The sequence below is a fragment of the Mercenaria mercenaria genome, chromosome 2 (genome assembly GCF_021730395.1).
Source record: "Mercenaria mercenaria strain notata chromosome 2, MADL_Memer_1, whole genome shotgun sequence".
Classification (NCBI taxonomy): Eukaryota; Metazoa; Mollusca; class Bivalvia; order Venerida; family Veneridae; genus Mercenaria; species Mercenaria mercenaria.
This window is the reverse complement of record NC_069362.1, coordinates 70,242,364-70,257,668: the sequence shown is the minus strand read 5'-3', so window position 1 is coordinate 70,257,668 and position 15,305 is coordinate 70,242,364. Positions and strand designations below refer to the sequence as shown.

The window sequence follows — 15,305 nt, the reverse complement described above, 5'->3', positions numbered from 1 at the left end:
TTGAAACTTGGAATACTTGTTCTACCATCATAAGCTGACTGTATAGCAAGACAACATAATCCATCTTTGCATATTGCAAGTTTATGACCCTTTTTGTAACTTAGAAATATCAAGATTTCTTGGTTAGTTGTATGTTAGGTCACTTTTTTCCTAAATTATCAAAGCTATTGCTTTGAACTTGGATACTTGGTCACACATAAGCAGACCTGGTCATCAGAATACTCCATCTTGCTTTTTGCAAAAAGAATTATTGCCACCTTTGGACTTAAGAATCAGTTTCCATGGTATAATTTTATGTTTAGGTCAACTTTTATACTAAAACTATCAAAGCTAATTGTTTAAAACTTGCAACAGTTTTCACCATCATAAGTGGACTGTACAGAAAGAAAATAACTCCATCCTGCTTTTTGCAAGAATGATGGCCCTTTTGGACTTAGAAAATATCAGATTTCTTGTTTAAGTTTTATGTTTAGGTCACTTTTTCTTTAACCATCAAAGCTATTGCTTTAAAACTTGAACTGTTGTTCCCCACATAAGCGACCCTGTAAGCAAGCAACATACTCCATCCTGCTTTTTGCAATATTATTGCCCTTTGACTTAGAAAAATCATTTTCTTGGTTGAGATTATGTTTAAGTCAATTTTCTCATAAACTATCAAAGCTATTGCTTTAAACTTGCAACAGTTTTTCCCATCATAAGTGGACACTGTACATCAAGAAACATAACTCTATCCTGCTTTTTGCAAGAATGATGGCCCTTTTTAGACTTAGAAAATCATGGGTAGGACAATATTTCTATTATAACAAAAAAATCAGATGAGCGTCAGCACCCGCAAGGCGGTGCTCTTGTTGGGCTATCTCATCAAATATATAAACCAGCTTTAATAGCTTTTAATGAACTGCTTTATGATGTTCATGTGGTCAAAAACAAAGAAGGTCAAGGTCCTCCACAGGCGAGCGATCTAGGTCCATTTGTGCCTCTTGTTCTGCTTTGTACAGCAACAAAACATGTTGTATTATGGGATAATCTACAGTAGCAGGAGAACGAATGTTCTTGCAGCGGCCACTAAAGTTTTCTGCTGTCTAACTTGATCATGATTTTAATAGTTATAATATCTCAGTCAAGTTCGATAACCAGCTTGATCCCCCAAGTCACTTTGAAGTTACTCATCATTGTGAAAATTAACAGTGTATCTAACCGGCAGTTTTTATCCAGTATTCACCTAACTTGGTCACAATATTCATAGGCATAGTATCTTGGCTAATAGTTGGTAATTATCCTGATTATCCTAGTCTCTCTGGAGTTATGGCCCTTGAATTACTCAAAATTGACAGTTCCTGCTCTCTAACTGAGCAGTTCTTAAACCAAGTTTGATACTGAGCCTGTCTTGAGTTATGTCCCTTAAATTTCTCAAAATAAGGAAAATTTTCAGTGTCCACACTGTATGCAGAGCAGTTCTTAAGTAAGTAGAGCCGCTTTCACCAAACATGTAACAATAGCTGGTTGTTCTAGTTTCTAGAGTTATGGCTCTTGAATGACTTAAAACTGCAAAAATTGATAGTGTCTACTTACTAACATAGTGTTCATCAATATTTAAGTCAGAATTTTTATAGGGCTTACTATCTTGGCTAAGTTTGATAACCAGATAGATAGTTTTTGTCATTCTGGAGTTAAGGCCCTTGAATTAGCTGAAAATGAGAAAATTAATAACTAGTATGTAGAGTATTAAAGTAATCTGCTTTGACAAGCATATACTGTGGCAGCATGACAGTCTGATTCCTGATTTTTCACCTTACCAGGATCTGAAATGAAATTTGTTTATAACAGTGATAATTGGCAAAAATAGCAATTGAAAACTGTAATTAACAACCGTAACTCATCTGAATGGAGTTTATATTTGTGACATGAAATATTTGCCGATAATGTTACATGAAGACACAACACTGTTCTTATTGTCTGTGATATTGCAGTATAAATCACTTGTCATGATAGCTCTAGTTATTTGCAAAGTCAAATTTTGCTGGAAGAGATGATTAAATAAAATCTCTGAAACCCCTGGAGACAAGATGACGTGACTCCTCAGGTGTGATAAGATTGCTTGTCTTGAGTGGCCTTGGGAGATCAAGCAGAATCTATATGCTTAATGCATGTTTCAAATAATTTCAGCATAGTTACATACATATTTTGAAATATAAATACGAGGGTAATTTAGTAAATTCTATCACTGGTCTTTGTATGCCTAAATTATCAATCAGATCAAGACAATTTTCATGTCATCCCTTCAGAGTATTCTCCCTGCATAGAAACAACACATTTTGAGCCTTGCTGTTCATGACCTTAATGCTGCAAAGTAGTCTTCCCCTCATATATACTTTGAGACACTGAAAAATTGCAGAACTTTGGCCATTTCATTTGGCATAATATTTACCTGCAAGCAAAAAAGAGGGGGAAATAGGAAAAAGTCACAGGGACTCAGGTCAGGAGAATAAGGTTAGTGCTCATCCTGAATAACTTCTTCTTGTTCAATTTGACATATTCGGCAGATGCATTGTGTTTGAATAAGCTTTATTCCTTTCAAACCTTCACTTTGGCATTTATTTTAAAGGAACATTTTTGGACAGCTGTAAGAGCTTTAGTTTCGTAGAATTTGCCTGTGTACTGGTACACAATCCAGGAACACTGGTTAGATTAATTGCCCGTCGTTACATGACTGAAATACTGTTGAAAAACGGCGTTAAACCCAAAACAAACAAAAACAAACTATTTGCAAGAAATTTGTACAATGGGGCAACTTTTTTTTTATGCCCCCGGCATCTACTGATGCGGGAGGCATATAGTGATTGTCCTGTCCGTCCATCCATTCGTTCTTCTGTCTGGTTAACCAAATGGGACCGTTTCGTCTAGCATCAATACCCCTTACTAGAATGACTTGATACTAATGCAGATGTAACATGTGACCATTCCTCATCTTCACACATCGCCTGACCTCAGTTTGACCTTGACCTTGAACTCATTTTGGACTTAGGTCGCTTTATATGGGCCATCTCTTGCTTAACCAAATAGGACCGTTTCATCTAGCATCAATACCCCTTACTAGAATGACTTGATACTAATGCAGATGTAACCTGTGACCATTCCTCATCTTCACACATCATCTGACCTCAGTTTGACGTTGAACTTGACCTTGTTTTGGACTTAGGTTGCTTTGTATCGACAAGGATGCCACCGGGGGCATCAAGCGTTTATTGAACGCAGCTTCTTGTTTCTTTTTGCAATGACCGTTCTTGCCTGACTTAGTGAATATTTATTATTGATAAATGGCTTGGGCTCAGAATGATAAACTTAAGTTTCATCTCCAGTGAGCAACTCAGAAATTTTCTTGGAATTACAATTTTTATAGTTTTGCAGCAGTTTTTGGGGCAATCTTAACTCTGGGACTTTTGGTCTGCTGACAACAAAGTGGGGACCCATCTTGCAGAAACCTTTAATATCAGATGGTCAATCAGGATACAATGGGTGGTCCTTTCTGAAATGCCTATTGTATGAGCTATGTGGGAAATAGTTTATCACCGTCATCTTCTACCATACCTCAAATGACAATAACTATCTTTAAGACTATTTTCACCCATTTGGAATATTTTTACCCAACAAAAAACTGTTCTTAATGTGACTGCAGAACTACCATGGATGATAAGTAAGTAAGGTCTCTTTTGGAGGTACCTGCAAAGAAACCTGGGCTTGATTTTCATGTTTTTTCTTCACCTTTCATTTTAACACTGAAATATTACTGTGTATAATTCAGCAGTAGATAACTTGGTCAGTTATAACTGGAGTAACTCTATATATCACAGGTATGTTGAGTCAGAATCCATTATCAAGTATATGAAACTTTCATGTTGTTACATACAAAAATTTCTGTGGAAGACATTGACAGAATTTATTGAATCACCCTCCAGTATGCAAACATGAGCACAGTGCCGAGTGTCAATGAAAACAAAAAGTTCCTTTCATAATTGTCATTATTTAGAATAATGATACCCACATATTTCATTGTTTATTAGATAAAGTAAACCCTGTGCATGACTTGGTCTTCCTGTTGGCAAGAGACATCATAATGATGATAGATACACTACGTGACTGAAGAACAACCTGACAATTTGCTTCATCACAGGAGTATTCCAGAAATATCAATTATAGTAGTAGCCTTAATTCATTTTACAGCTGAAGTTTGATGGCCCATCTGTAACATGAATCCAATACTAATGATGTTTTGCTCATGTCTGATGGTCAGTTCTGTCTACTAGAAGACCCTTTGTTATGAAACACTTTAATCTGTTATAGTCAAACAGCAAAGAATAATTTCCTTTAGTCGGTAGATGGTCCCTGCTGTTTTTAGGTCAATAACTTAAGGGTCAAGGCTACAGTGGCCTTGAGACTGAAGACATTTTGTGAACTAGCTGGAGAACCATTGGTTCATCATCAAACTTTATAGGATGATAGAATGTGATCAGCAAATGCTAACTTTTGTCTTTGGGTTCAGTATATCAGAGGTCAAGGTTAAAGTGACTACCAGACTGAAAAATGTTTCCACTAATTAATTGGGGAATCTTTTGGCCTGCCTCATTAAAACTTAATGAAATGATTGCATGCGAGTTATAGAATCGAGCTGACCCCGATTGCATGAAGTGTTATTGGTAAAAGGTCAAGATCACACTTATGTCAGGCCTTAGAATAGTATCTGATTAATAACTCAAGAATACCTTTGAAATTTGTTAAATAAGTGTCATTGGTCAGTTCATTACCCCAACTGTTTCGGGGTTCAGTATGTCAACGGTCAAAAGTTTCCTCCTACAGGGTGTCATAGGGGCATTTTTGATTTACTATTTTAGCTTTCTACTGTTTTAGGCAATGCTTTATACTTTTCTGTTTATCTTTTACATAGTCGCTGGATGGCCTATAGCCGCAAGCACTTCGATCACCCGTTAGATTATCAGTTACTGCTCAGTCTCCTTCAGGAGCTTGACAAACTGTGGGAACCAACATCACTCTCCAGGGAGGAGGTAAATATAATCCTTTCAGTAATGCATTGTCTTGTTCATTGTTGTATTGTATAGGTATATATGAAAGTATCAGTGCTTCAGTATAATATGTTTAGTGGTAGCATTGTAATATTTGTCAAAGTACAGCATTTAAGATGTGAAGTCCTCTGCTGTTGATATGCAGATTCTTTAAATGCATCATTAAGTATAAAACATCATCTTTCTCATCTCTTAGAGATCCAGTGTATTATGAAACAAGATTTCAAACTTTTTTGTCAATACAACTCTTCATGTATATCTGTGATGTTTTTTTTTCGTCTGTTAGAATATTGCAAGAAACATAATCATATATGTCTGTATTCTGTTATCAGAAAAAAATGAAAGGTACCAGTTGTATGTGCATCCAGACTTTTTGAGTGCATTACTTACACTTAATCCCAATTTTAATGATATAATTTTTTTCTCATGCAGCTTCGCCTTTTTACTTTGGTAAGAAAGGAACACATGCTATTTTACAATCAGTGATTTACATTTGACATTTTTGTGCACTCAGTAATTGTTGTGTCACAAGATATTTTAAGACCATTTTTTGACCATCTCCTTAAACACATATTCTTGTTTTTGCACAGAACACACTCATTAGCAGTTTTCAGTTTTGTAGAAATTACTAATTTAAATGTTTGCTAGACGTGTGAAAGTGACACAGTACTTCCAATCCTAAACACACAGTTGTCCATTATGTGCTTGCAAAATATTTATTTTCCTAATGTCTTTTTGTAAATAGAAGTGAGAAAAAGTTAAGCAAACATTTTCTTTTAATACCAGTGTATTTTACTGTAATTACTTGACAAAATTTCAATGAAAAGCACCATTGCCAAGTACCTTAGCATACAAAGTTTTCTGCCCAGAATATATTGTCATTATTTGATTTTTATCTCACCTGAACTTTGTTCAGAGTGATTTATAAGTATAGGTGGATGTCCAGCATCCTGCATCACAAAATGTCAGTATAGGTAACAGATAAAAAATTGACCATAACCAATGTCCAAGGCAGGACTTGCAACTTCCCTTAAGCCTTGACGATACTTCACTTCAGAGAATTAGCTTGTTTAGTTCTTGTGTTGTCAAGCTGATTATGAGTTTATATATATGTCTGTTTAACTGTCAGTCAAAGAGGGTTGATCATGCAATAGCTTCAAAATTACAACAGATTATTTCACGAAACCTGGCAGATAGAGGGCAGTTCGGTTGTTATATTTTAAAAAGTGGTTGCTAAGGAAACAGAATGTTTTACATACTTTATAATGTATAATGCAGTTATTCAAAGCTATATATACCCCTTCCATTATGGGATTGTCTGTTTGTTAATCATTTCTGTGACTGGCTTTAAAGGCACTGACCTCCAGATTTTGGCTAAAAAAAATATTTCTCTCTCAAATTGAAGTTTGGTCATATAATGAACATTAGAATACAAGTTTTTATGCCCCCGAAGGGAGGCATATAGTTTTTATACGCCCGTTTGAAAAACGGGACGTATTATGGGAACGCCCCTGGCGGGCGGGCGGGTGGGTTGGCGGGCGGGCGGGGGGCGGGCGGCGGCGTCCACAGACCTTGTCCGGAGCATATCTTCTACATGCATGAAGGGATTTTGATGAAACTTGGCACAGTTGTTCACCATCATGAGACGGAGTGTCATGCGCAAGAACCTGGTCCCTAGGTCTAAGGTCAAGGTCACACTTAGAGGTCAAAGGTCAAATTCAAGAATGACTTTGTCCGGAGCATATCTTCTTCATGCATAGAGATATTTTGATGAAAGTTGGCACAATTGTTCATCATCATGAGAAGGAGTGTCATGCGCAAGAACCAGGTCCCTAGGTCTAAGGTCAAGGTCACACTTAGAGGTCAAAGGATACAAGAATGAAAACTTTGTCCGGAGCATTTCTTCTTCATGCATAGAGGGATTTTGATATAACTTGGCACAAATGTTCACCACCATGAGGCGGAGTGTCATGCGCAAGAACCAGGTCTCTAGGTCTAAGGTCAAGGTCACACTTAGAGGTCAAAGGATACAAGAATGAAAACCTTGTCCGGAGCATGTCTTCTTCATGCATAGAGGGATTTTGATATAACTTGGCACAAATGTTCACCACCACGAGACGTAGTGTCATGCGCAAGAACCAGGTCCCTAGGTCTAAGGTCAAGGTCACACTTAGAGGCCAAAGGTCAGATACAAGAATGACTTTGTCCGAAGCATTTCTTCTTCATGCATGGAGGGATTTTGATGTAACTTGACACAATTATACACCATCATAAGACGAAGTGTCATGCGCAGTTCTCTTCTTTCGAATTACTTCCCTTTGTTGTTACTATAAATAGCTTATATTGTAACTTTTTCATTACTAGTCATAGGGAAAAATAGAGACCACTTTTCTGTAGTACAATATGCATGCTACTTTTGAGGTTTATTTTGACCAGTCTCTACCTGGTAAAGATTTTTGTGAGGACTTACAATTTTTTTTTTTTTTTTTTTTTTTTTTTTTTTTTTTTTTAAGATTAACTTCCCTTAGTTGTTACTATAAATAACTTATATTGTAACTTTTTTATAATTGACCGTAGGGAAAAACCAAGACCACTTATCTGTGGTACAACATAGATGTTACTTTCCAATTTTAGGTGTATTTTAAGGTATCTCTACCTGGTAAGGAGTTTTTTTTTGTGGACTTAGAAAAACAAAACACTTAGTTATTACTAAACAGCCACAAAGTTAAAACTCCATTTGCAAATACAGGTGCTAGAGTAAAGAAATTTGCTGTGACAGGCGTATATTGTGACATTCTTGCACTCTTGTTGAACCATCTGTCAGTCTGTCGGTGTGTCCGCAATTTTCGTGTCCGGTCCATATCTTTGTCATCGATGGATGGATTTTCAAATAACTTGGCATGAATGTGTACCACAGTAAGACGACGTGTCCCGCGAAAGACCCAGGTCCGTAGCTCAAAGGTCAAGGTCACACTTAGACGTTCAAAGTCATTTTTCATGATGTGCATTTGTGTCCGGTCCATATCTTTGTCATCCATGGATGGATTTTCAAATAACTTGGCATGAATATGTACCACAGTAAGACGACGTGCCGCGCGAAAGACCCAGGTCCGTAGCTCAAAGGTCAAGGTCACTTTTAGACGTTAAAGGTCATTTTCATGATAGTGCATTCGTGTCCAGTCCATATCTTTGTCATCCATGGATGGATTTTCAAATAACTTGGCATGAATGTGTACCACAGTAAGACGACTTGTCGCACGCAAGACCCAGGTCCGTAGCTCAAAGGTCAAGGTCACACTTAGATGTTAAAGGTCATATTTCATGATAGTGCATTGATGGGCATGTCCGGTCCATATCTTTGTCATTCATGCATGGATTTTAAAATTATTGGGCATGAATGTGTACCACAGTAAGACGACGTGTCGCGCGCAAGACCCAGGTCCATAGGTCAAAGGTCCTAAACTCTAACATCGGCCATAACTATTCATTCAAAGTGCCATCGGGGGCATGTGTCATCCTATGGAGACAGCTCTTGTTGTTTCTAAACTATTTTAAAAATGCCAGATCAAGAAAAAAAGATGACCACGTCAGGAATCGAACCAGGACTGCCGCGGCAATAAAGAAGTTTTCCACCGTTGCTACCAATAGCATTATGGAAGATTTAGTGTTCAGTGTGCATTAAATATACATATTTATAATCGAGGCAGATTAATTTACCTCGAGTAATAACATTATAGTCTGTCAGTAATTAAGTTTCAAAGCATTCTTAAGAAATAAAGCAATAATTTCCAGATATCTAACAAAAAATCTTTTTTTTCTATTTTCGAACGATCTGGAGCACAGTTCCTTTAATTTCCCTTATTTCATTTAGATATGCTACTATTAGAAAGAGTGCTACAAAAACACATTTCATTTTGCTTGGTTTATTCTATTGCTTGCAAAGTACAGTATGCAAGAAATATAATATACCAGTGGTTGTAAGGTGCAAGTGGTAATATCTGGTCTACAGTAACTCAGTTACCGTCAAACAATATCTACCCATCTGCATCTTCAACCAATAACAGATTATTATATTCTACCTATTCTAGCAAATTCAAATGTAAAACTAGATATTACATTGAAATAAAAAGGAATACTCAGCTCTTAAATTGGCTGGGGGTGGAGGGTGGTAATTACAAAATTCTACATAAAAAAAAAAAACAACCATAAAACATAATATTGATTCTAATAGGATCTAACTCTTTGTAATGTGTCATTTTGTTTCTTATATAAATCTCTAACAGTATATATAAAATAAAATGATTGACCACCTTTAAAAGTGAAATGAATATGTATAGCCATATTTCTTTACCAGTCCATAACTTCGTTCACAGTGTAGGTGGCTGAAACAGTTATTAAGTAGTTTTAACCAAGAGACTATGTTCGAATTCCGAACTCACTGGGATTCCAAACCATAATATTCTGTTCAGAGCCTGACTTAGCTGACACTGCCTCCCATGAGAAGTTGTTGTTCTACTGAAACAAGGTTGCAGCTGTAATCAAAGTATAGCTTTTAGAATTGTTGAACATCGGGGTTTTGTAAATCTTAGGGAAGCACACCTAGGGTTTCTACTGGATAACAAATGAATACAATATACTCCAGAAGATTGTCATTTAGATTGCTTTAGAGCATTTATCACTGTCTTGTGCAGTCATTTACTGGCATTACTGTCAACTTTTATCTCAGTATTAATGCCTCAACAAACATTTATTGGGGTTCTAAAATGTCTTTGTTTTACATATTTTCTCTGCACAATCAATCCATTCTGTAAACAACAGCCTTAGTAGTGACCTTTACAAATTTTGATACAGAATGTTCATGTAACTCTAATCTGAAAGCAAACATTCATGCTGTAATGTAACAAGATACACGCTGACTTGTAATCTCTTAAACAATCTTCTTCTGATTAAAGTTCAATGACCACAGTGGTGTTCTTTACAATTTTATAGAATTTATGCAAAATTCCTGATTTTTTTTTAGTATATGCTTGAGCTTTTCTTGATTATGCCTTGAGACTATTGTTCTGTAATTTTGAATACTAGTCCAGAATTATACTATTCCCCAGGAATGATGTGATACTGTAAATGGTTTTAAAGGAAAAATTAGTGCCAAGGTTACATTCAACAGTTCTAAACTCAGCAACTATTAATTCTTTGTTTTTGTATCAAAGATGTTAATGTTTCCCCCTGACTGGGGGAGACATATTGTTTTTGCCCTGTTCGTCCATCTGTCAGTCTGTCTGTCCATCACACTTCATTTGCAATCAAGAAATGGAGATTAATTTGACCTAAAACCTTCAAACTTCATAGGGTGATAGGGCTTACAGAGTAGATGATACCTATTGTTTTTGGGGGTCACTTGGTCAAAGGTCAAGGTCAAAGGGCCTGAACATGGAAATAGTTTCTGATCAATAGCTTGAGAACCACTTGACTCAGAATGTTGAAACTTCATTGGGTGATTGGACATGCCTAGTAGATGACCCCTGTTGATTTTGAGGTCACTCGGTCAAAGATCAAGGTCACAGGAGCTAGAACATGGGGAAAATGTAACAATCAATAGTTTGAGAACCATTTGACCCAGAATCTTTAAACTTCATAGGGTGATAGGTCTTACAGAGTAGATGACTCCTATTGTTTTTGGGGTTACTTGATCAAAGATCAAGGTCACAGGGTCCAGAACATGGAAAAACATTTCCAGGAGGCTAGAATATGTTAAACCGTTTCCAAACCACTTGACACAGAACGTTGAAACTTCGTGGGATGATTGGTTATGCCTAGTAGATGATCTGTATTGATCTTGGGGCCATTCTTTCAGAGGTCAAGGTCAGAGGGGCCAGAACATGGAACACTGTTTCCAATCCATAGCTTGAGAACCACTTGATCCAGAACATTGAAACTCATGAGATGATTGAACATGCCAAGTGGATGATCCCTGTTGCATTTCAGTCACTAAGCCAACCATCAGGGACCCGCCCGCTTAACTCAGTATGTAGAGCGTTGGTCTACGGATCGCAGGGTCACGTGTTCTATCCTCGAGCGGGCTGAGTGACGATTTGATAAAAGACATTGTGTCTGAAATCATTCGTCCTCCACCTCTGATAATTCATGTGGGGAAGTTGGCAGTTACTTGCGGAGAACAGGTTTGTACTGGTACAGAATCCAGGAAAACTGGTTAGGTTAACTGCCCGCCGTTACATGACTGAAATACTGTTGAAAAACGGCGTTAAACCCAAACAAACCAAACCAAACCAACCATCAGGGTCTCTTTGACTTTTGCTCCTGTCCCCTATTGACTTCTTGCCTATTACTACTATGCTTTTGGGGGAGATATGTGCTTTTCTAAAAAAGCATCTTCTAGTTAAATTTGTATGAGGGCGCATCATTTTCTCCATGACACAGTGACAGAGGAATTTCCAAAGCAGATATGGCAGATGAGAAAAGTTTAGTAGCAAATCAGATAATGATGATTGTTTAAGTGAACGTAATAAACATAGAAATAGGAAATGATTGATGAAAATATGTTAAATAAAGGCAAATACAAATTATTTAAGAAGAAAGGAAGAAAATTGGAACAGAAAGAAAATAGATAAGAAAAACAGAACAAAAAAGATCAGAACAAAAGAAAACAATTTGATAACTTACTTGTATCTGCATTTTACCGGACTGAACTATTTAGCAAAAGTATACTGATATTTACTTGTCAAGTGTCAGTTGTTGTTTTATCAGCTAGCATGAAATTGGTGCATTCTGACGTTTGCACAGGAATCATTGGGAAATACAAATGTAGTGTAAAAATTTGCAATTTGATTGTAACAGAACCTAAATTTACAATCTATTTTAGGATTGGAATTTTTTTTGGTTAAAAAAATTGGTCTGGGGATGAAATGAGAAAAGGCAGCATGAATCTGGTTGTTGGAGTATTGCTGTTATAGGCAGTTTTACAGAGGTCGATGATCTATCTTCGAGGTTTTATCTATATGAGCCGTGCCATGAGAAAACCAACAAGTGGCTTTGCGACCAGCATGGATCCAGACCAGCCTGCGCATCCGCGCAGTCTGGTCAGGATCCATGCTGTTCGCTAACAGTTTCTCTAATTCCAATAGACTTTGAAAGCCAACAGCATGGATCCTGACCAGACTGCGCAGACGCGCAGGCTGGTCTGGATCCATGCTGGTCGCAAAGGCACTATGTTGGTTTTCTCATGGCGCGGCTCATATCTTTTTGTCAGTGTTTCACCTGCTGTACCCTGAATATCTACCTTTAATGAAACTTGTTAATGTGCTGAGCTGTACAAGAACAAATATTTAGTAGATTTAAGTATTGGAAATTAGTATTGTGAGCTATGTAGAAAGCAATGTCTCTCATTATAGAGGATAATTGTTTGGAAACTTTGATCTCTCTAACATAGAATATTGTTGCTATGCAGTTTTGCTTCAGAATTTTCATTTGAAGTTGACAGTAATCCTTTCCTTACAGCCTCGGTGGTATTTTCATTTACTATAGTGTTACAATGTTCCCTTGTAATTAAATAGTTTTTCCCAAATTATCAAAAGCAGATATGTTGACAATTAATTTAACTATTCGACACTGATACCTGCATAAGTTGTAGAGAATAAAAATGATATTACTGATATCATTGATGCAAGGTTTTTGAAGAAGTAGAACTTCTATTTCATTTCTCTTAAACATTACAGTACCACTTTCTATAATGTTTGAAAAGATTCAGATGGAATAGGAAGATCATTTTGAAAATACCAGCATTTTTCTTTGACTGCTCCCCTTTGTACAAAGCAACATTTATATAATTAGGTACAGATAGCTTTTTCTACACTTATTTCAATTATTTGTAGACAGAAAAAAGTAAAATATCAAATGTTAGAAACTGTTCTGTCCAAAGGGAAAGGAAGAGACTTGTGATAATTTTAAGAGACCATCTGATCAATATGTTTTGCCAGCACAGGGATCAATATGTTTTGTCAGCACAAGGATATCTTTATTCTGGCATTTTGATAAAAGATTCTTACCTTAGGGAATGTAATAAATTTATTGCAGTTATTTTTCTGTGTCTCTTACTAGGCAGTGGAACTAAAAATACAAACTTCAAGTAGGCACTACCTATTTTAGATATATGTGTAGTTAACTGCATCAAAGTACGCAGTCTGAAAAAAATAATATATTACTTTTTCTGAAAAAGAGTTATTTGAGCTGACCTCAGGTAAAATATTTGGAAAAAATGTGTTTTAGAAAAAGGGCGTATTAGAATCGAAATGATATAAAGCAAAATTGTGTTTTACTTAAATAAATACACACCTCTTTTTAATACATTGATAACATTAAAACACAATCTTTCTTTACATTATTTCTTAACTATATTGGGATTTTAAATATATCAGGTTTCCAAGATTTACTATTTAACTGTTTGCATCATTAAGTCCACAGACAAAACTCACTGTTATTAAAAACCCTTGTAAACCAAACTTGCAGCTCTGGTCTGATGGTGTCATTCCATTTATGATTAAAAAAATGGGAGGTGGACAGTCACATTGAAATAATTGTACCCCCTGTCAACAAAGTTGTAAGGGTGGGGGGCGGGTATAGTGGTTTCAGGTTGTCTGTCTGTCCATCTGTCTGTCTGTCTGTCTGTCTGTCTGTCCGTAGACACAATCTTGTGCGCACCATCTCTTCTCATCCCCTTGACACAATTTAATGAAACTTCACACAAGTGATCAGTAACAACAGCAGTTGTGCATGGGGCATGTTAGGTTCTTTTAGAAAAAAAAATTGCAGAGTTACGGGACTTTGTTTTTTTTACTATACTATATACATAGACACAATCTTGTGCGCACCATCTCTCCTCTTCCCCTTGACACAATTTAATGAAACTTCACACAAGTGATCAGTAACAACAGTAGTTGTGCATGGGGCATGTTAGGTTCTTTCAACAACAAAAATTGCAGAGTTATGAGACTTTGTTTCTTGTTAACATACTATGTACATACAGTCTGCATATGGAATCTTGTGCACGCATAACCTTCCGAACCCTTGCACACAATTTAATGAAACTTCACACAAGTGATCTGTATCAACCCTAGTTGTGCATGGTACATGTTACGTTCTATTAGATGAATATTCTGCATAGTTATGGGACTTTGTTTTTTGTTAATATACTGTTTACATACAGTCTATATACATACAGTCCACATAATTATGCAATCTTGTGTGCGTCAAATTGCAATGTACTGTGTCAGTGCATGCGGGGGGTACATTCATCACCTTTAGTGATAGCTCTAGTTTTATTTGGCAGTTAACAAGATATACGCTATGGTCCTTAGTCTGCCACAATAATTTGTATTACTTTCTAGCAATTGCTCTAGCCACACTGAGACCAGTAGATATATTTTGATAAAGGCTTCAGAAGCTAGCACCCTTACTTCGCTGTATCAGCTGAAATGGAGCCAGTCTACGTGCTGTGTCCATTGTGATCATCTTTTGTCATTTCTCTCTTATGACTCCTATGAAGTAACAATAAAATTAATGGAAACATCAAAACGTAAAATGTAAATGTTTTGGGGGTTATAGTCTATATTGCCTGTTAAGTAGTTTGTCTAATTACTTAATTGTTTATATATTACACAGGAGGAGTGCCTTGCAGAATCATTTACAAGATTTATCAATCACTCACTGACTCTGATAAAAAGACAACGAGATGCATTTCCTGTGAATAACCGTCAAGCCATGCTGCGTCTTGATGGCATGCTACAGTGCCTCGCTGAGATCTACTCACTGCATGTGTTCAAACGCACATGTCCGTTTCATAAGGAGCTCCACCCAGAGATTACAAATGTTATAAAGGTAACTTGTTGTCTTCCACTTTCATAATCCAATTAAAATCAGTGCAACTGCTAGTAATTTTTAATACAATTGGGCAGTACACTCTTAGTAGTGACCATATTTGGCCTAATAATAATCTTAGGTAGAGATTTTGATGTTTTATAACTCAACTGAGCACCAGTCCTCAGTGGAGTTTTTGTGAACGGCTAGTCAGCATCTGCATTCGTCCATCTGTCACAAGTTGGTCATGACTACTCCTCAGAAACTACCCATATTTTCCCAAGTTTTGGAACACGAGGAAATAATCTCTTTTCCATCATCAGGGTGCCCCATACAGGCTTCCGTATACATTAGCTA

At 36.6% G+C, this 15,305-nt stretch overlaps 1 protein-coding gene across 6 annotated transcripts in view; it reads left to right on the top strand.

Moving 5' to 3' along the window:
* Nucleotides 1-15,305, top strand: part of LOC123564244 (BAI1-associated protein 3-like) — a 408,668-nt gene that overhangs the window by 325,277 nt on the left and 68,086 nt on the right. For all 6 annotated transcript variants that reach the window (XM_045357655.2, XM_045357656.2, XM_045357654.2 and 3 more), the window contains 2 exons: nt 4,943-5,060; nt 14,754-14,969. In XM_045357655.2, the coding sequence (XP_045213590.2) occupies nt 4,943-5,060; nt 14,754-14,969 (334 nt within the window). The remainder of the gene's footprint in view (nt 1-4,942; nt 5,061-14,753; nt 14,970-15,305) is intronic.